Here is a 21,784-nt window from a genome sequence, read left to right as displayed (position 1 = left end):
ATAAAACTATGATACTAGGTCAGGCATTGCACTGTACTAGTATAAAACTATGATACTAGGTCAGGCATTGCACTGTTCTAGTATAAAACTATGATACTAGGTCAGGCATTGCACTGTACTAGTATAAAACTATGATACTAGGTCAGGCATTGCACTGTACTAGTATAAAACTATGGTACTAGGTCAGTCATTGCACTGTACTAGTATAAAACTATGGTACTAGGTCAGGCATTGCACTGTACTAGTATAAAACTATGATACTAGGTCAGGCATTGCACTGTACTAGTATAAAACTATGGTACTAGGTCAGTCATTGCACTGTACTAGTATAAAACTATGATACTAGGTCAGGCATTGCACTGTACTAGTATAAAACTATGGTACTAGGTCAGGCATTGCACTGTACTAGTATAAAACTATGATACTAGGTCAGGCATTGCACTGTACTAGTATAAAACTATGGTACTAGGTCAGTCATTGCACTGTACTAGTATAAAACTATGATACTAGGTCAGGCATTGCACTGTACTAGTATAAAACTATGATACTAGGTCAGGCATTGCACTGTACTAGTATAAAACTATGATACTAGGTCAGGCATTGCACTGTACTAGTATAAAACTATGGTACTAGGTCAGTCATTGCACTGTACTAGTATAAAACTATGGTACTAGGTCAGTCATTGCACTGTACTAGTATAAAACTATGGTACTAGGTCAGGCATTGCACTGTACTAGTATAAAACTATGATACTAGGTCAGACATTGCACTGTACTAGTATAAAACTATGATACTAGGTCAGGCATTGCACTGTACTAGTATAAAACTATGATACTAGGTCAGGCATTGCACTGTACTAGTATAAAACTATGGTACTAGGTCAGGCATTGCACTGTACTAGTATAAAACTATGATACTAGGTCAGTCATTGCACTGTACTAGTATAAAACTATGATACTAGGTCAGTCATTGCACTGTACTAGTATAAAACTATGGTACTAGGTCAGGCATTGCACTGTACTAGTATAAAACTATGATACTAGGTCAGGCATTGCACTGTACTAGTATAAAACTATGATACTAGGTCAGGCATTGCACTGTACTAGTATAAAACTATGGTACTAGGTCAGTCATTGCACTGTACTAGTATAAAACTATGATACTAGGTCAGATATTGCACTGTACTAGTATAAAACTATGGTACTAGGTCAGTCATTGCACTGTACTAGTATAAAACTATGATACTAGGTCAGGCATTGCACTGTACTAGTATAAAACTATGATACTAGGTCAGGCATTGCACTGTACTAGTATAAAACTATGATACTAGGTCAGGCATTGCACTGTACTAGTATAAAACTATGATACTAGGTCAGGCATTGCACTGTACTAGTATAAAACTATGGTACTAGGTCAGGCATTGCACTGTACTAGTATAAAACTATGATACTAGGTCAGGCATTGCACTGTCTAGTATAAAACTATGATACTAGGTCAGGCATTGCACTGTACTAGTATAAAACTATGATACTAGGTCAGGCATTGCACTGTACTAGTATAAAACTATGATACTAGGTCAGGCATTGCACTGTACTAGTATAAAACTATGATACTAGGTCAGGCATTGCACTGTACTAGTATAAAACTATGATACTAGGTCAGGCACTGCACTGTACTAGTATAAAACTATGATACTAGGTCAGTCATTGCACTGTACTAGTATAAAACTATGATACTAGGTCAGGCATTGCACTGTACTAGTATAAAACTATGATACTAGGTCAGGCATTGCACTGTACTAGTATAAAACTATGATACTAGGTCAGGCATTGCACTGTATGGAACTATGGTAGTACTGTCGTGGACATGGAAATCCGGTCGCATGTATAGCAGCCCCAGGGCGCTGGCCATGCAGCCGTAGGTAAGCAGTACACACATGCATTTATGCGCTGCAGCGCGCTGGTGGCATCGGACCAACATGATTGTGCACTGCATGCAATGTTCTGTACGCGCTGAGGGCGCTGGCCCCGGACAATCGACTGGATTTCCATGTCCAAGACAGTAGCTCAGGCATTGCACTGCACAGAACTATGGTAGTAGCTCAGGCATTGCACTGCACAGAACTATGAACAATGCGTGAGTAAGGCAAGGCCTTCGGCACTTCATGTCACATTATTCCATATCATGCCTTTCTTAAAAATAGCCTTCTTGCAAGATGTAACCCTACCTGCGCTTCTGTAAAAGCAACTGGGAAGTGTGTGGTGGTGGGGAACTGGGGCTATTGGGGTCAACGGTACTTCACTGTGGTGGTGGTGGTGGGGTGGGGGGGGGGGGGGGGGGGGGGGGATGGGGTAATTGCGGTCAATGCCAATGGTACTTCACTGTGGTGGTGGTGTGGGGGGGGACTGGGGTGATTACGGTCAATGGGACTTCACTGCGGTGGGGGGGGGGGGGGGGGGGGGGGGGGGGGGACTGGGGTGATTGCGGTCAATGGTACTTCACTGCGATGGGGGGGGGGGGGGGGCTGGGGTGATTGCGGTCAATGCCAATGGTACTTCGCTGTGGTGGTGGTGGTGTGGTGTGGGGGGGGGGGGGGGGGGGACTGGGGTGATTGCGGTCAATGGTACTTTACTGTGATGGGGGAGGGGGGGGGGGGGGGGGGACTGGGGTGATTGCGGTCAATGGTACTTCACTGCGGTGGGGGGGGGGGGGGGACTGGGGTGATTGCGGTCAATGGTACTTCACTGCGGTGGGGGGGGGGGGGGGGGGGACTGGGGTGATTGCGGTCAATGCCAATGGTACTTCACTGTGGTGGTGGTGTGGGGGGGGGGGGGGGGACTGGGGTGATAGCGGTCAATGGTACTTTACTGTGATGGGGGAGGGGGGGGGGGGGGGGACTGGGGTGATTGCGGGCAACAGTACTTCACTGTGGTGTGGGGGGGGGGGAGGGGGGGGGGGAGGACTGGGGCGATTGGGGTCAATGGTACTTTACTGTGGTGGTGGAGGGGAGGGGGCTGGGGTGATTGCGGTCAATGGTACTTCACTGTGGTGGGGGGACTGGGGTGATTGCGGTCAATGGTACTTCACTGCGGTGGGGGGGGGGGGGGGGGGACTGGGGTGATTGCGGTCAATGCCAATGGTACTTCACTGTGATGGGGGAGGGGGGGGGGGGGGGACTGGGGTGATTGCGGACAATGGTACTTCACTGCGGTGGGGGGGGGGACTGGGGTGATTGCGGTCAATGGTACTTTAGTAATTACTGTGATGGGGGAGGGGGGGGGGGGTACTGCGGTGATTGCGGGCAATGGTCCTTCACTGTGGTGGTGGTGGGGGGGGGGGGGAGGGGACTGGGGTGATTGGGGTCAATGGTACTTTACTGTGGTGGTGGAGGGGAGGGGGGCTGGGGTGATTGCGGTCAATGGTACTTCACTGTGGTGGTGGGGGGGGACTGGGGTGATTGCGGTCAATGCCAATGGTACTTCACTGTGGTGGTGGTGTGGGGGGGGGGGGGGGGACTGGGGTGATTGCGGTCAATGGTACTTTACTGTGATGGGGGAGGGGGGACTGGGGTGATTGCGGGAAATGGTACTTCACTGTGGTGGTGGGGGGGGGGGGGGGGCTGGGGTGACTGGGGTGATTGCGGCCAATGGTACTTTACTGTACAGAGACCACTGACAATAGTAAGCATAAGGAAACAGAAAGACAGAGGTAAAGAAGCTGGCTAACACATACCATCTTTGTAGATGTGAGCGAAAGCAAGCTTGCTCAGGGCCTGAACATTGCCGTAAGATGCCAAACTGTCAACACACAGTATGATGAACAGGCCGCGAGAGAGACACAGACAGACGGTTGGTCAAAATAAAGCTGTGTGAACCCTGGCTAGCGCCAGACGTTACTGAAGTAACATCTTTTGCATAGGTACGGGAATAAAAATCCATCGATACCGTATTCCCGCGCATAAAAGGGCATGCACGTCCACATACAAAGGCTGATGAAAAAACACAAGACCAAAGAGTGTATTTTGAAGATTTGAATACTCACATTGAAAGACATGCCCTTGTATCTGGAACGTTTTAACCCTTTCACTGCCAGCTGACCACTCAAGGTGACAAGGCGCTCCCTGCCAGGCTGTCAGCTGAGCTGTACACTGCCAGGCACTTTTTGCCTCCAGCTCGAAAAATCGAAAGGCCAACTTCTCATGGATTTTTTGGTACTTTCTGTACGGAATATCGCTTTCCAAAGTATACATCGTAGGTAGACAACTCATAAAGGAAGCCATTGCCGTCGAAAAAAATCGCAAAATCCGAAGTACAAACGTGCTGCGCGCTCTAGCGCCAGCCGCTGTGCAAAAATGCATGTCATGTCATGCGAAAGTGCGCCGTGCGCCGCATGCGCTACATACACTATGTACACGATCGGCCCGGACACTCGCGAAGTAAAGTAGTTAGTTGTTGTTGTTTTGGAGAGAGAAGCAGATCCTTTTTTTGTTAGCTGGGATTGAAAGATCTGCCAGTGGACCGGAGAGCTACAGCACTGGAACCAGAAGAGATGGCGTGCGGAATGTTCTCTGTCTTCGTGGCAACAGGACTTCAGTTGCGAGAGACTTTCGTCCTGTTGTTGCGGACGAAATTCTAGTTGCTGCCACCAGAAAACTCGGAGAACGAAACGATCGTAAGTCGTTTGGTGAAGCGGATCGTGTCGGTGAACAGCTGCGGAATGTTCTGCCGCCATGGTGGTCGTTTGTTCTCCCGATTAGCAGCAGCCTGAATACATTTCGACTTCGGAGAGTGAAGCGCTTCCCTGTTCCGTTGACAAGCGCGGCGTTCGCGGGTGTAATGCACTTTCGCATCAGCTTGCAGTAGATCGTAAGGTATTGAGCCTGAGGTAGGTTTCGTTGTAGAAAGAATATAATTATGTTGTAGCTGACATACCTGTAGTGCCTCTTGTCCGTGCTGGTCGCCATTGTAACGTGGTAGTTCTTAGAAAATTTTAGTTCTGAACTCGGTGAGCGCCGCCAGCGCTGTTTCCGCCAAGTTTGCAGTGAATGCGTCCGTGAGGAATCCGTCGTGTGGTTGTCTCTACCCGTGACTCCAACCGCCTATCGCAATGGATAGCCGCCTGGAGTCTTGGACAATGGCTAGGCATCAAGTCTGAACCAAATGTCATGCTCCTTGCAATGAAAGTTGACGGGAAAGAGAAAAAACTGGCACCGACTCAGCAAGGTGGAAGTGCGTGAGAACCGATTTCTTCCGCGCCGCTCGGCTAAAAATCAGATGCGCATTTTCAACGACGCTGGTTCGATTTTTTCAAATGGCAACCCATACTTCTGGCAGCGTATTTCGATGGGTATGGACCTCTTCTAGGGCCTAGTGGCCCTCTACCACGGCTAAACATATCCAATATTCAAAAATAGCGGCCCAAACTGGGTGAAGTCTGCCTGTCGACAAAAGTCGACGGTGGCACTGGGGACTGCATGTTTGCTTGTCGACTTTCGTCGACAGTGGCACTCAGAGTGCATGAATGCGCTGTCGACTTTCGTCGACAGTGGCAGTGAAAGGGTTAAAATTTTGTTTCCTGGCAAAATGGAAAACACAGCGCATGTTTTCGCACATAAGGGCATGCCCTTGTATGTAGGTGAATGCGGTAGCTTTTCCTCTAGTGTGCAGACAGGGCACCATCTTGCATTATTTACTTTGGCCTGTTGGCACCAAGCGGCGACATCGAACTAACAACTATTCGTATCCTTGCCACTAAGCTACACTTGGGCATGTACTTGTCGTGCTTGTCATGACCACACAGCTAGGCCTACACACAGCTAGGCCTACACACAGCTAGGCCTACACACAGCTAGGCCTACACACAGCTAGGCCTACACACAGCTAGGCCTACACACAGCTAGGCCTACACACAGCTAGGCCTACACACAGCATGGAGTAGTGGGGCATAGTGCAAGACTGCATTCCTGGGCAGCTGACTGTGATGTTTCCAACACGAACCCCAGGAAAACGATAAAACACACCGGTGAAACAAATAGAGAGACAACACGTACAAAACAGACCAGTCGCAAACTGATTACCTTTTCATCAACGAAACATGTTGACGCTCTCTCGGCCACAAGCCAGCAGTACCTGCATGTCTCCATAGCGACCTCTGGCTTTCGATGATGTCATAGAATAGGTAGCAGACCTGTATTTGAACAATCAAAATGACATCAACATGTACACCAAAAATCACACTGTTTACATTAGGACTGCAAAAATGTTCGAACATTCAAACAAACTTCGAATGGGTCCACCACCAATAAATATTTTCGCATGGGAACGTTTCGAAAACTATGACGTGTACGCACGCGAACATGGCTGAACGCTCACTCGATATGAACCGGAGCTTCACATTTATGGGTAATTTTTTAGGTCGTGGCTAGGGGGAAAGAGTGCTGTGTACACCGTGCATGGAGTACATAGTACAATCTCATTGCACTACACGTACTTCATCTCTGCTAGCTCAACACATTTATACCAGTAGAGAGCATGCCACTACATGTACTTCATCTCTGCTAGCTCAACACATTTATACCAGTAGAGAGCATGCCACTACATGTACTTCATCTCTGCTAGCTCAACACATTTATACCAGTAGAGAGCATGCCACTACATGTACTTCATCTCTGCTAGCTCAACAGATTTATACCAGTAGAGAGCATACCACTACATGTATTTCATCTCTGCTAGCTCAACACATTTATACCAGTAGAGAGCATACCACTACATGTACTTCATCTCTGCTAGCTCAACACATTTATACCAGTAGAGAGCATGCCACTACACGTACTTCATCTCTGCTAGCTCAACACATTTATACCAGTAGAGAGCATGCCACTACATGTACTTCATCTCTGCTGGCTCAACACATTTATACCAGAAGAGAGCATGCCACTACACTCTGCTGGCTCAACACATTTATACCAGTAGAGAGCATGCCACTACATGTACTTCATCTCTGCTGGCTCATGCATACCAGTGCCAGTTCTGACGATGGGTGCTGGCACGAAACGTCAATAATTTTTCAAAATCAATAATAAAAGAATTTTCATCCAGCGCATGCGCCAAGAGTGAATAGCAACTAAATAGAGCGGTTGTCAGTTGACAAACCCCCTTTTTTATATACCAGTACAGAACATGCAACTTTTTATATACCAGTGCAGAGTAGAGAGTACAGAGCATGCAACTAAAGTGTACACGTGTCTGCAGATTCGCCTGTACAAAAAGACAGGTCAAAACCACGGGATCATCCACGGTTCCGTCAGTCAAATTGACGGCTAGTTGAATCAGGGGACGTCCAGTGGTTTCTGCTGTCGACTCTGTATACATAATATATATTGCGTTAAACCATCAGGCCTTGAAACGAGGAAATTTGCCACCTATAGCACCAATGCAGTACTTCAAAAACAAGTAGGGAGAGAAACAGAGCTCCTCCTTGATTTGTACTTCAGTAATTATACTAGTGAACTTTCCACCGTCTTCTCAAGTGGATCATACAGAACTCTTGACAAATTCCAGTTGTTTGTTACATACCCGGAGGCATACTCCACTCCTCCTGGCCATTCAAGAATTTTAAAATCTTTATATCCAGAACGTGTATGTGTATGTGTACATTGATATGTGCGTATCTCAACCGGTCTTTTCCAGAGCAAACTTGTACGTGCGTTTGAATTTTCAAATTTCTCCAAAAACGTGACCGCGTGTACGGGTCAAGAACTGTGCCTGTGTGATGATACGACCGCCCGTTTTGGAGTTTTCACCGTGGATGTAGACGTGAATGGGAGTGGGAGAACATAGTGTGATGGCGGCCTAACCAGTACTGGGAGAACATAGTGTGATGGTGGCCTAACCAATACGCAATGTGGAGAAAGCACATTTAATGCTGTAAAGATCGTAGTATGGTGGTCTCAGTGTGTCGTGGGATAGGATTCACTTATAAGCCCATGCGCCTATATGTGAGGGTGGGCTTATAGTGACACCCGGATATAGGGACATGCGCTTTTATGCGCCTCCTTACGGTACAGAATGCTCACATAGACAATAGGGAGGTTTCGCTCTACGTAATTATGCACGAAAATAAAGTAGAACGCAAGTAATTTTCATACGTAAAAAATCAGCGCTGTTGGGTTTCGCTCTACGTGCTTTCTCCACGACTGCTAAGCATGCCTTGTTGCTTTGGAGACGCGCCAGCTGCACCCGTCCACCGCATGCACCACGAACTGAAACCACGTTCCCCTTTTTTTCCACGTGATGTGTACCAGGGAGTCGGGGAGTCATAGACTCCCTGACGTGCACCTTGTATTTCGTGCAGCCTGAACGTTGCGATGGATAAATCCGGAAAAAGCGAAATCATATTTCTAACAGTGCTACAGAGGACCGAACGTAGGAAAGAGCTTTCCTACGGTAATCCGCAGAGAGATTTACATGTGGAAGTTGCCCTCGCTCCCCGCGCATACAACATACGGATTTTCATACGTAATTACGTAGAGCGAAACCCCAATACTGCAATAGTATCAAACATGCACTAGTATACAAAGTACAATAAAGTACAATAAAACAGTGAAACTTCAATACAACGTACCCCGTGCCCCGTGAGACAGTGTACTTTGTAGTCGTGGTACTAAATATCCAAGGTCAAAGGTCAAAATGACTGGTACATGTATGGCAATAGGCTGGTTCCTCAAATGTGTTGACTGACTGAGCTGTTACGGTACCGTATTTTTCAGACTATAGTGAGCACCTTTGTATAACGCACGCCCCCAACCTTCATTGGGGGTGCGCACTTCAATCTTCATTGAAGTACAGTGCATATCGGTTATAGCGTGATCGTGTAAAAGAATATACTGCCTACAAGAATGAACTCTCATGTTTTCATAATCATAACATGGATTTCAAGTGCACATTTATTTTTACAAGCAATTTTATCGTACAGTAGAATATATCGGTCCTAAGAATGGACTTTGTGTAGCAAAACATACCAGATTAGTACAAAGTATATCGCCTGTAGTAATAATATCCGTCCAATTCAGTTCCGATCTGACTCACGTTGGGCCGTAGTGCTGCAGGTTCAACTGTTGTGGTCATGTAACTCATGTTGCATAGCCACATGGTAAGCCTATGTGACTATGATCAGCCGCATGCACCGTAACACTACATTGCATGTACGATGATCTTCCTGCCTCTGTGCACATGCACATGATATGTCACACTTGATTTATCGTGTGTAAGAAATATCGGAAATAAGAATAGAAAGTCGTTTTTTTTTTCAAACACCCACGCTATAACCGATACCTACTGTACATGCATTTCATATTCGGAGCATAGTGCGCACCTGCGATTCAGGGCCTAAAATAGCACATCTAAAGTGCGCACTATACTCCGGAAAATACGGTACATGTTCGCGACGTACTTGAAAACAATAGGGAGGTTTAGTCCCACGTAATCCGTGGGTACTTTACGTGTGTGTACCACGTGATACTCAGTGACCCACGTACAGACGTTTTCTGATTCACGACATACTGTACCGTGAAAATCAGAATGGAGTGCATTGTGCGAGCTGTGAGGGTGCTCAGCTGAAGAAGTTTCCGAAGCACGAAATCGAAATATTTGGGTGAGCTTCTTAGGCCCGGGTAGCTTCGTCTTTGACCAGGTTTGGGCCTTTCGCTTCATGCTTTTGTTTGTTCCGTGTGACTAAACACAACATTGAAACGTGGGTGCCCTTCATCCACTTTACGTGGATCACCCACGTACGCGTTTCCGTTACGTGGGAACTAAACCTCCCTAGTAATTCAGGTGTTGAACGGTACGTGTGCCGGTACATCTGTAAACTTACAAGCTTGACGCGAGGAAGGTCCGCCGCTGGTAAATACCGAAAGATAAGGTACAACACTTCACTGGGCAACTCGTCAATACTCGTACTGGAAACGGCAGGGTTGGCTGACGAAGATATCGGAGCATTTTGCTCTGGTTGGGATGAAGACAATTCCTCACTGCTGACGAGGCTTTCCTCCCAATCCATTGAGAAGGAAACACGGTATCACTACTAGTATCGTCAGTCAGCTGTACCGGGGCATGCTCGGCCAGCAGAAATACCAGTACGCGCAGAATGGTCACCTCCAACAAAATTTAATCAATCAGTTCTGTATTCGAATACTGATCATCGGGAGTAGTCGACTCCGTGAAAATGTTCCTTCTCGAACAGTGAGGTAGGTGAAGGAGCGATGGAGATATTCCCAGCAATGCTAAGCCAGTTTACCCTCGGCCTCACAGACACCTTCAAGCAAATACGCCGGGGAAACGTCCTGCGCACTGCCGCTCGTCAGGCCAAGATACGAAAGCCAACAAGGCCCACCTGCCTTGCTTTGTGCTTTGTTCTTCTTCGCAAGCTGCAAGCGTTTTGATTTTTTGAGTTTAGCGCCGCGGCCGCGAGTTTCCATGGGTACGCGTCTGACGCGGCGCGGGCACATCCGCTGCGGCGCCGCGGCCAAATCAAACCATGAACGGGGGTATCCCCTGGTCTGGACCCTGGCCTGGGCCAGTGCAGTGACAGTGTAGGCTAGATCTACTCTCGACTTGATCGATGACATGATGATGAGTATCGAGTGTTGCTTGTCTTGATCGACTTTTGAAGTAACTATTTTTTGTTCTTGTTTGTGAGATCCGGAACGAGAGTTTTTCGAATTGTTTATTTATATATATGTAGATCTACATGTCTTGAGTGGTTGAGATATCCAGGCTACACTCACCATTGCATTTTTCCTCCATACCAAGTGCCAGGCTGTCTTTTTACTAGAGAACAACGTTTTAGCAATGATTATTACAGTGTGCGTTGCGTTGTGATTTTGTGTAGCTAGAAATTTCTCTACCACTTCAAAGTCAAAGGGTGCGAATACCATAATGCCATTCTCCTTTCATAGTCACAGTGCTCAATTCTGCAAACATGCCAGTGGTGGCCCCCTGGCTGAGGTAGTGGAAGAGGCGCGTTGTGCTGGATTTCTACAGTTTGGTCTGAGTGAGCATATGCCCAGACAACAAGTAGATCTCCTCTATGAAGAAGAGATTGATGCAGGTATGAGCTGCGATGACCTCGCCAAGCAGTTCAGTGACTTTGTGGCCGAGGCAAGGAGATTACAGAAGATATTTGATGATGCGCGATGTAGTCATAATGATGGTGATGATGGTGGAATGGAGATTTTAGTGGGAGCTGAGACAGAATACGTTGGTCCGCAATCGATTGGAGAAATTCTGCAATTACGTCATGACTACAAATTAGATTACATTGTTGGCTCCATCCACCATGTGAGAGGCAAACCCATAGACTTTTCAAAAGAGACCTTTGAGCAGCTGTTGGCGAATGACTGGAATAATGATCATACATCACTATTCTCAGCATACTTTGACGAGCAGTTTGCATTGTTTGATGGAGTACATCCTGAGGTTGCTGGGCATCTCGACGTCGTCCGGAAATACTGTCCCGGAGCTGCGTTCAGCGCTACGGTGCTGGAGAAAGTGAGGAGGAACATAAAGTTCTGTGTGGATCATGGAATTCTTCTGGAGATCAATAGTTCCGGTGAGTGAAGGACAGAATTCACTTCTTCCTCTTCTTCTACTTGATAAAGTCACTCTTCCCCAATATATCCCCGTTAATAAGTCGTACCCCTTCTTTGCCCAAGAGGTTTAGTGTAAAAAGGTGTGACTTGTTTACTCTTCAGCTCTGTTTCCCTTGCTAACGACGTGAGCATGTTACCCCCAAGTTTGGACTACTTGCTGCCGCATACCCTCTAGGCATGCAGCTCTGTCAGTTACACTTTCTGTGTGTGTGTCTGTGCATGCATGCGTGCGTACATGTGTGTGTACTGTTGCCGTCCAGGTGTCGGCAAGGGCTTGCCTCATCCTTATCCCCAGCAAGATGTACTAACCATAGCCAAAGAACTGGGCGCAAGGTTTACACTCGGTGATGACGCTCATTCGCCAGTAGATGTAGCTCAGTACTATAGCCATATACGGCAATATGTTCATGATATGGCTATTGAATCTTCTATATGTTCTCTCCACCGAACATCATCCTGTCATAACCAGCCGGGTAAGTGGAGCCATGTCATGATGCCAACACCAAAGCCTTTTTTTCTTTTTTAAAATTTGTGTCGGACCTGGCGTCTTTGAGCTAATGGAATGTCATTCTTTGCACATTAGTAGAGAGATCGTTTTCTCCTTCCTTTGCACATACAGTGTACACTCATACCTCGATTGTCCGGACCCCGAAGTTCCGGGCACTTCGATCTACCGGGCACCCATTGGGCGAGTTTCAGTGGAAACATTACTACTTGTCACTTTTTGTTGAAATAGTGCAATGTAATAATACAGTAATATGCCATATCTATGGTCTTTCCCCATCAAAAATGTATGTGATTCGGAGTCACGGACATTTCAAAGTTACGGACAATGCCCGGTCCCAGACCACCCGATAAACGATGTATGAGTGTACTACTTACTGTGCTTGGCCATTGGTTCTGTATAATACAGGTCCTGCACAGACCATGTCATCAACACGGTGTTTAGCCACACACTAGGAATGTCACCCCCGCTCTAACAGTTATGACCTTTCCATTGTGTGGTTATGGGGTTGGTCGGATACAGTTATGGCCTTTCCATTGTGTGGTTATGGGGTTGGTCGGATACTGTTATGGTCTTTCCATTGTGTGGTTATGGGGTTGGTCGGATTCTGTTATGGTCTTTCCATTGTGTGGTTATGGGGTTGGTCGGATACTGTTATGGTCTTTCCATTGTGTGGTTATGGGGTTGGTCGGATACAGTTATGGCCTTTCCATTGTGTGGTTATGGGGTTGGTCGGATACAGTTATGACCTTTCCATTGTGTGGTTATGGGGTTGGTCGGATACAGTTATGGCCTTTCCATTGTGTGGTTTAATATGGGGTTGGTCGGATACAAGATCTCTCCGCAGTCCTGTACAATATCAACGCAAGGCCAGTCAGTCTCTTGGGACGCTTGCTGCTTTAGAGTTTAGGTACTGTGCCCTTAGCATGTAGAGCAGGGTTTGACCCCCAACGTCTGACCTATTGTCCAAGGCAGTAAGATAGTGTATAGTAGCAAGCAGTTCTGCAGTGCATTGTGGTGAATGCAAGATTGTACATTTGCCATATCTCTCTAGTCTGGAGTCCTTCTCTCTAGTCTAGAGTCCTTCTCTGGACGAGATGATGTCCGGGTGGTGTCACGACTTGAGACAGACAGACAGAGACAGAGAGAGGTGGGGCACTCTGGCAGGATTTACCATGCATGCGTGTGTGATGGTACATGGTGTGTGTGTGATGGTACATGGTGTGTGTGTGTGTATGATGGTACATGGTGTGTGTGTGTGTGATGGTACATGGTGTGTGTGTGATGGTACATGGTGTGTGTGTGATGGTACATGGTGTGTGTGTGTGTGATGGTACATGGTGTGTGTGTGATGGCACATGGTGTGTGTGTGTGATGGTACATGGTGTGTGTGTGATGGTACATGGTGTGTGTGTGATGGCACATGGTGTGTGTGTGTGATGGTACATGGTGTGTGTGTGATGGTACATGGTGTGTGTGTGATGGTACATGGTGTGTGTGTGATGGTACATGGTGTGTGTGTGATGGTACATGGTGTGTGTGTGTGATGGTACATGGTGTGTGTGTGTGTATGTGTGTGTGTACATGTAGTTCTGTTGACGAGCATATCCTTGTTTCGTTGTGGACTTGCACGTGTGTGGACGTCGTGAACTTACTTGCACGTGTGTGGACGTCGTGAATTTGCACGTGTGTGGGTGTCTGTGCTTCTATGTGCAGCAGATGCCATGCATGAATGCCGCCAAGATCAGCAGCAGCGAGCTGCTCAGGACTATTCGTTCAGTGCTGTAGAAAGTCGACCTGTGCCAGATTTCCTTCATCACCACTTTTGGTCCAGATCGCCAGTATATGAACTTGCGGTGTAGTGTGTGTGTGTTCATGTGTGTGTGTGTGTTCATGTGTGTGTGTGTGTTCATGTGTGTGTGTGTGTGTGTGTGTGTGTGTGTGTGTGTGTGTGTGTGTGTGTGTGTGTGTGTGTGTGTGTGTGTTCATGGGTGTGTGTGTGTTCATGTGTGTGTGTGTGTTCGTGTGTGTGTTCATGTGTGTGTGTGTGTGTGCAGCCGTTCACGGTCCACCGGACTCGCAGTGCCTCATGCCGCGTCCCGAAGCCAGCACTCCTTCAAGTCGCCCCGTTTGGGGCACATAGCCAATCGTGACAGCGGACGAAGGAAGGAAGGAAAGTGGATGCGTGTGTGTGTGTTTGGTTATGTGTGTGCGCGCGCGTGTGAAGTAGTTAGGTCTTCTAGGCTATTTTGAACAGTATGGATGTCACAGAGTATTATGTACTCCTGATGTCGGAGCATATGTAGGTTTATAGTGTAGACACTGACCGTAGGAATCCTATCTTGATGGTCATTCCTAGCATAGTGGTGTGTCTGTGTGTCCGTATGTGTGTTTGTGTGTGTCTGTATGTGTGTTTGTGTCTGTGTATGTGTGTCTCTCGCTCCATTTCTCTACTACTTAATCTTGAGACCAATGGCTGTGTTGCTTTTTTCTATTTTCCTTCAATTTTAGGCACATGTATGTTCATTTCTTTCTTGACTTTCGCTGGCCGAAAGGAATATTTCTAGTATTTCTCTCTACATCTGTGCTACATGTCACATGTCACATGTCACTTTTCAATGTTTGAATATAGTATAGTTGCAGTGCTGCTGCTGCTGCTGCTGTCTGTGTCTTTGGTCTGGTCAAGGGTCCATGGTTGATGGAGTATCATTGTTGACAGCCTGGAACCTCTCTGTTTTTAGAGTATTATTAGGTATTCTCTACACAAAAGGCGCAAAGGAGGTTTGCAGAGTATGTCGCAACTCCCAGTTTCTTGCACTATGCAATCATCAGGTATAACTTGTAACAATATTATTCTGTGGCACTTGGCCAGTACTGCAGTATATGAACCATAGTTCGATGATGTCCAGGTTGCCAGCTTGGTGGGTGTTGATTCAGAGTCGAAATATTCCCATGATGGTCCTGCGGATGGTCACTTGGGTGAGAGGAGAGCAGAGAGTAAATCACAACCAGGGTATGGGTTTTTACTTGTTATAGGCCAAGTCCTACACTGAAAAACTACCGGTACGGATATTTAAATTTTTTATACCTCAGTGTGGGTTGGAAAAAAGTGAGTGTCCATATGAAGAGCGCTTAGCCGATGCGATACACGCGCAAAAGCGGGTGTTTATCAAGTGGAAGTATTATTGGGCGTATGATCAGTGTGCTGGCATTGACAGTACAGGGAGTGTGGCTATACATTGCTTTGTGCCTAATCTGGCATTACATTGCGGAAGCGACATAATTTTCAAACAAATGATTGCGCACCTGACGGAGGTTAAAACTTTTACGGGTATGTGAAGCCGAGAGTCGTACAGCTCCGGCCCCGGCGTAATCCAGGGCACCGGGTTTGGACAACTTCATTCCTGGAATGGAGTTACACACCCTGTGGAGTCAGGAGTACCCAGTGCATTCCTGGAATGGAGTTACACACACTGCGGAGTCAGGAGTACCCGGTGCATTCCTGGAATGACTAAACCTGATAAGGGAATGTTCGATTGGCTGGATCCACCAAGGTCCAATCAAACACTGCCCTTGACCGAATCTGGAATTTTAGTGATCGCTTAGGGTTTCCATGAGAGAAAGCAACAATTTCCACATCATTGCTTTCATTCCCGCCATCTGTACACATACACGTATCACGAACAGAGTACGATTTTTGAAAAAAAAAAGAATCTGGTGAATCGGGTCAACCTTGCTCACGGAGTTGAGCTGATCAGATCCAAATCCTTTGGATCTGGATTCGGATTCGTTGAAACGAACGTGTACATATGGAGTGGATCTGATTGATCTGGATCCAGATCCAACCAATAGAACATGCCTTAGCCAAAGCGTAGACGGGCGGCAAGATCCAGCCAAGCTGGCTGCCAACATCAATACAACGCTTCACAACAGGTGGAACACTGTGGGTGAGAGACAGTCAGGCTGTACTCGTGAAAATACTTCCAGAAATGAACACTTCTTGAACAAATGAGCGGCTGTACTACTTTGAAGTAGTAATAATTATAATAATAGTGGGTGTGTTGATGATACGGTGGTCAATTCGTAAATAGCAATACATTTTAAAAACAGCTGGGAGGGAGTAAAAGGGAAATAGAAAACAAAACGGATCAACAAAACAAAGGCATGACGATACAGAGCAACGTAAAATGACAGTGATTGGAATGAGCAAGAAGGAAAAGAGCAAAACACGACAAACAGAACAAACACAAACAGAACAACCACCTACAAACTGAACAAGAGGACAAAATTGAAGAAAAACAATATTTAATTGCCATTCGGCATCCCATCTGACGAACCACATGCTTGAGCAAATAAAGATATCATGGTCAAAACAAGCCAACTTTTTATTACAATAAGAAAGGATAATGAAACAGCCTTCACGATAAAATAATGCCATATTTAGAGAGAGAGAGAGAGAGAGAGAGAGAGAGAGAGAGAGAGAGAGAGAGAGAGAGAGAGAGAGAGAGAGAGAGAGAGAGAGAAGAGAGAGAGAGGGAGAGAGAGGGAGAGAGAGAGAGAGGGGAGAGAGGGGAGAGACAGACAGAGAGAGAAAGAGAGAGAGAGAGAGAGAGAGAGAGAGAGAGAGAGAGAGAGAGAGAGAGAGAGAGAGAGAGAGAGAGAGGGAGAGAGACAAGAAGAGAGATAGAGAGAGAGAGACAGAGAGAGAGAGAGAGAGAGCGAGAGATTGCCCAGTGCCTTATTGGACTATTATTGGTGCCACGACGAGGATGGCATTGTCCCTCTCGCTCTTGACTACCAGATTACGAGATACGACAATGGTTCAAAAGCCCTACTATATTATGACTTTGCTATGACTGTAGCCACACATCGCTATGAATCTGTTGCCACAGCAATATCAGTTATGCTGCTATCCGAGCCGTGTGTATCATCGACGTGTGTATCATCAACAAGCCGTGCCAAGTAATCGGCCCGTTGATTTACGTCATGCTGGTGGTGCTGCTGCTGGTAGTTTGCTGGCATAATCTGACCACTCTCACCGACAACAAGACCATAGTCATCAGCATCGCTCACATCACCACTGAAATAAGCAGCCTCAGTGTTGCCTAGTGACGTTGCTGTGCCAATCACAGAACCGGGTAGGGCATTGACGTCACTGCTGCTACTAGTGTTGCCTGTCGCCGCTGCTGCTGCCGTCGTCATTGTCGTTGGCGACACTGCTCCTGCATAGTCATATTGACCAGTCAGAGATCTGGCTACAACCGAGTTGAGAAATTCCTCAAAGTCTTCCGGTGCTACGCTGGCAGAACTGGATTCGTAATTCATCGCCCGTAGCTCATCAGGGTTGTCAATCCAGGAAGTTAACTCATGTGTTTTTCCAATAGGTGGTGATGGTACAGCTGCTGCGGAACCATGGCCAGACCTGGATATAAGTGATGACGATGACGAGAGTGATAGCGAATCCTCCGGCATAGCGTGTTGTGGACGGCCACCACTTCGTAACGGGATAGATGACGCAGCGGGATGATGTCGTGTAATGTTGCCAATGACGTAATCATTAGCCGCATCCTCTGCCGCTGTTGTGGCGCCGTCGGTAGAGGTGCTGTTGCTATGCGTGGTGTGTGTGGTGGCTGTATCCGGTGTGTACAGCGTTCGCATAGCCCTATGCGTAGCAAGCATGACATCGGCTGTACGGCTTGCTGCCAATTGTGCTTGACCAGGTGTAGAACGTAGTGAACGACTGGCCGCACCACTGGAAACACACTGAGCCGAGCCACGAGTGCGAGCAGGTTGTACAGCACAGTCACCACTACCACCACCATTGCTACTACTAGTACTACTAGCATCATAGGCAACACCGTCAGTGACAGCATGTTCGGGTGAGTATCCAGCTTCACTACCAGTATCCATACCATCACTCAACTGACTCTGATCAAAGTGATCGTTATGAACAATAAGAGGACGGTGTCCATACGGACTAGCTACATCTGTACTATTCTCAGGGCTTGAAACTTGTTGTTGCAAACGCCATGAAAGCACATTCCGTTTATTACTAGCTCTGGGCTTGCGAGAGGATAATATCTCGTTATCGTCTAGTCCAAGTAGCTCATCATCCGACAGAAAATCATCAATATTTATTGGATCTCCGTTCATATCCGTGTATGTGAGGCCATCCAATGGCTTCGCACCATACCCACACAACCAGGCTGTGTAGTTTGATGCTGTGCTGTAACACGCACCCATCGTGTCGCCAACAGAGTCCAAACGATCAATGAGCCTAGTGTTTCCTCCCGGGCGCTCTTTTTCTCTCTCTCTCCGCCGCTTTCTCAAAGCAAGGGGGAACAGAAAACAACCGACTTGATTCGTCACACAATAATAATGTAAAACTAAATCTGCAGAACTCAATTTTCGAAAGTTTGACAGGATCGTACGGAGATAGCACGAGTCAATCCAGCAAGTTCAATACCAACAGGAGAAAGGCACGGGTGGTATCATACTACTCATGGCATGCTGCACCAGCATAGCTCCTGTCACAAGGTCCACAACTAGCCATCACTGGCATCAGGCCCATCAGGGCATCACCATGATCACTGGTGAGCGTTGGTACTGCCACAATCAGTTTACTTGTGGCCCAGTCCAAAATGCAGTTGCGAGAGCCTCGAGACAAGTCAAGTCAAAGTCAAACACTGAAACAGTCGCATGCGGCATAGGCCCATTGCGTAATGATGTCATGCGTACGCGACCAGCCTGGAAAATGCCGAGTTGTGGGCAGAAGCAAATCTAGGCCGTGTCAGCTGCTTCTGCAAGGAACACTTTTCGTAGTATTTTGTTTATCGGAGATGGAGGCGCAGGCTGTGAAGCTCTCCGAGGACGATGTGCCTGGAGCATCGTTAGGTCGGAATCCTGATGGCTCTCAACGCTTGGCAAGTCAACTTTCCGTGAAAGAATTGAAGCGTTGGCTAGCTTGCCGTAATGCTCGTCGATCGGGAACGAAACCTGAATTGCTGAAAAGGTGAGATTTGTGCTGGGATTTTTCTTTAGACCTAATTGCAAGACGGTATGGTAATACATGTAGTGAGTAGAACCGGGAAGTAACATTGTTTGGGTTTTACGTCACTTCGCCTTTAGTTAGGAATTATCCCACATATCCTCCCATAATCATTATTTTCCTTTTTCGGTTGTCAATGTTTTCAATTTTGAAATTTATTTCGTTGTTTGGGTGTTGTTCTTTGTGTTCAACAGAGTTGAAGACTACATACGTGGTGGCTTGGCACATGAAATTGTTGACCCTGATGGTGGTGTAAACATTGCTGCTAAAGCTGAGCGTCTGAAGTCCGCAGGTGTCGTGCACCCCAATCTAAGAAGTGTCCCCCCGTTCCCCACCGAGGGATGGAAGGATAATCTAAGTCAGCTGCCATCATTCTCATTCCGAACCCTGTATGTGCATTTCACAGAGCGGACGGTCCAGGAAGTCATCAGTGGGCACGAGATTGCAAGAGGTGACGACACTGCTGCTATTCCTGCTACTTCACATGCCAGTGATTCTGCTGATAGTGCTGTCGCTGCTGATAGTGCTGTCGCTGCTGATAGTGGTGTAGCTGCTGATAGTGCTGTCGCTGCTGATAGTGCTGTCGCTGCTGATAGTGGTGTAGCTGCTGATAGTGCCGTCGCTGCTGATAGTGCTGTCGCTGCTGATAGTGCTGCCGCTGCTGATAGTGCTCTCGCTGCTGAAGTTGATGACGAATGGGAGGATGATGATGGGGAGGATGACGAGGAGGTTGGTGATTCCGGCACAGCCAAGTACAGCTCGTTCCGTGGAATAGACAAAGGGTTCAGGTTCTTCAAGTCAGGCCACATCCAGAAGATCCAGTTCAATTCACTGCCTGTCTTTCCACAATTCTGTTTTGTCCGCTGCGTCGTCCTGCCCTCTTTCCGGAAGGACAGGAAATACAACGTTCGGATATGCTGCACTGCTGGCGGTGTGTCACATGTCCCTACGGTTCTCACTGCCTATTGCACATGCCCTGCTGGGTTAGCTGGTTCCTGTAACCACATAGCGGGCCTATTATATGCATTGGAGGACTTTGTAAGGCTTGGCCTGCGTGAAGAGGCAGCCAAAACGTGTACTGAGAAACTGATGGAATGGAATCAGCCCCGAGCAGCACGCGTCAAGGCCAGCAGAGTAACGGAAGTCCACCTGAAGAAGGACACGTATTCAGGCAGAGATCTTGTAGAAAAGAAAAAGAGCATCCCGTTTTATGACCCCAGGCCTACAAACCGCAGATTCGTCAATCCTGAGGCAGTTGCCAGGCTGCGTACTGACTTGGAGCGCGTTGAGGAGAAGGCTCTGGCTGAGGACAAATCGGGAAAGATCAAGATGTATGGCAGCTCATGTTGGCTAAAGCTACTTGAACCTTCTCCTGTCCCAAGCCCAGATGACTCGGAATGTGACGAGGGCAGCAGCAGTGAGTCAGACAGTGAGCGCCAGATGGGTGTACCAGAGTCTTCTTGTGAGGCGCCTGTGCCTATGGCCGCTATTAATCCGGAATCGCCTGCTGATTTTTATGAACACCGTGTTGCTGTGTCCAGTGCCCGTGCAGCTGAAATTGCAAGGGAGACGAAGGGACAGTCAACTAACCTCTCCTGGTACAACGAGCGGCGACTACGAGTGACTGCAACACTTGTTAAGAGTATTGCAAGCCGACGAAGTGATGATTTCTCCACCATCATCAACAGGAAATTGGCTCCACCGCAGCATCCTACAGCGGCTATGAAGTATGGCTTAGCGCATGAATGTGATGCTGTCAAAGCCTACATCACACGTGCACAGACTTCGGATGTTCCTGTTCTCGTCGAATCCTGTGGCCTTTTCATCCATCCAACCAAACCATGGCTTAGTGCTTCGCCTGATGGTCTAGTCATGGTCAATGGCAAACTGCAGCGTGTGGTGGAGATCAAGTGTCCTTTCACCATGCGGAATGGTATGTCGCTTCGTGAGTTTGCTGGACGGCGGACTTCATGCTTGACGGATGTTGATGGCAATTTGGTCCTCAAGCGAACGCACACCTACTACTACCAAGTTCAAACGCAGATGTATGTTTGCGATGTGGAGGCTGCCGACTTTGTCATATGGTTTCCAGATGGTCTGTTTGTGGAAACTGTCGCTGCTGATCATTCCCTTGTGAAGGAGTTTCTGCCCCGACTGGAGAAATTTTATTTCTCGCATTACCTTCCGGCCATTCATGCTGCTCTAATGTGATGTTGTTCTTAATGTCAACACTGGACTTCTTTCGAACTTTCTTTTCCTAGTTACTATTTTTTTTACTAGAGCCACGTAAACCCGTCATGTGTGAGCCATGAATAAGGGGAGTGGTGGCGTGGTCTGGGATGCTCTGCCGACCTTGGGTCTCGGCTTCATCACAACCAGGCCAATAGCAGAGAGAGAGAGAGAGAGAGAGAGAGAGAGAGAGAGAGAGAGAGAGAGAGAGAGAGAGAGAGAGAGAGAGGAGAGAGAGAGAGAGAGAGAGAGAGAGAGAGAGAGAGAGAGAGAGAGAGAGAGAGAGAGAGAGAGAGAGAGAGAGAGGGAGGGAGAGAGAGAGAGACTTCACCATAGTACTATTCGAGAACTC

General features: G+C 47.4%; 3 protein-coding genes across 5 annotated transcripts in view; 2 read left to right on the top strand and 1 right to left on the bottom strand.

The window, feature by feature from the left end:
- LOC135826074 (mucin-5AC-like) overlaps positions 1-10,400 on the bottom strand; it is a 66,411-nt gene extending 56,011 nt beyond the window's left edge. Inside the window, exons 1-3 of the mRNA XM_065338713.1 lie at positions 9,874-10,400; positions 6,077-6,186; positions 3,733-3,797 (exon numbers count right to left, since the gene is read on the bottom strand). Coding sequence (XP_065194785.1) covers positions 3,733-3,797; positions 6,077-6,186; positions 9,874-10,059 — 361 coding nt within the window. The 5' untranslated portion in view covers positions 10,060-10,400. The remainder of the gene's footprint in view (positions 1-3,732; positions 3,798-6,076; positions 6,187-9,873) is intronic.
- A 313-nt stretch (positions 10,401-10,713) lies between these two features.
- Positions 10,714-15,057, top strand: LOC135825712 (uncharacterized). Of its 3 annotated transcripts, none has more exons than XM_065338336.1 (3): positions 10,714-11,610; positions 11,911-12,123; positions 14,213-15,057. In XM_065338336.1, exons 1-3 carry the CDS (start codon positions 10,938-10,940, stop codon positions 14,296-14,298), a joined length of 972 nt encoding a protein of 323 aa, XP_065194408.1. In that variant the 5' UTR covers positions 10,714-10,937; the 3' UTR covers positions 14,299-15,057. The 3 variants fall into 3 exon arrangements, with proteins under 3 accessions (XP_065194408.1, XP_065194407.1, XP_065194406.1); XM_065338335.1 differs by having other exon boundaries at positions 10,716-11,610; positions 13,875-15,057; XM_065338334.1 differs by having other exon boundaries at positions 10,718-11,610; positions 13,872-15,057.
- A 3,860-nt stretch (positions 15,058-18,917) lies between these two features.
- LOC135826423 (uncharacterized) lies at positions 18,918-21,675 on the top strand. The gene is made up of 2 exons (XM_065339033.1): positions 18,918-19,167; positions 19,398-21,675. The coding sequence occupies exons 1-2, from the start codon at positions 18,995-18,997 to the stop codon at positions 21,412-21,414; spliced, it is 2,190 nt and encodes a 729-aa protein (XP_065195105.1). The 5' UTR covers positions 18,918-18,994; the 3' UTR covers positions 21,415-21,675.
- Positions 21,676-21,784: the final 109 nt, after the last annotated feature.

Source organism: Sycon ciliatum, chromosome 10 (genome assembly GCF_964019385.1).
Source record: "Sycon ciliatum chromosome 10, ocSycCili1.1, whole genome shotgun sequence".
In the NCBI taxonomy this organism is placed as follows: Eukaryota; Metazoa; Porifera; class Calcarea; order Leucosolenida; family Sycettidae; genus Sycon; species Sycon ciliatum.
The sequence above is the reverse complement of the archived record's forward strand: the minus strand, read 5'-3'. Positions and strand labels throughout refer to the sequence as shown.

Excerpts from the sequence above, each read along its gene's own strand:
- LOC135825712 (XM_065338334.1), top strand. The coding sequence starts at position 10,938 with ATGCCATTCTCCTTTCATAGTCACAGTGCTCAATTCTGCAAACATGCC. Across the intron at positions 11,611-11,910 it reads TCTGGAGATCAATAGTTCCG|GTGTCGGCAAGGGCTTGCCT; the intron begins GTGAGTGAAGGA and ends GTTGCCGTCCAG. Across the intron at positions 12,124-13,871 it reads ATCCTGTCATAACCAGCCGG|CAGATGCCATGCATGAATGC; the intron begins GTAAGTGGAGCC and ends TTCTATGTGCAG.
- LOC135826423 (XM_065339033.1), top strand. The coding sequence starts at position 18,995 with ATGGAGGCGCAGGCTGTGAAGCTCTCCGAGGACGATGTGCCTGGAGCA. Across the intron at positions 19,168-19,397 it reads AAACCTGAATTGCTGAAAAG|AGTTGAAGACTACATACGTG; the intron begins GTGAGATTTGTG and ends TGTGTTCAACAG.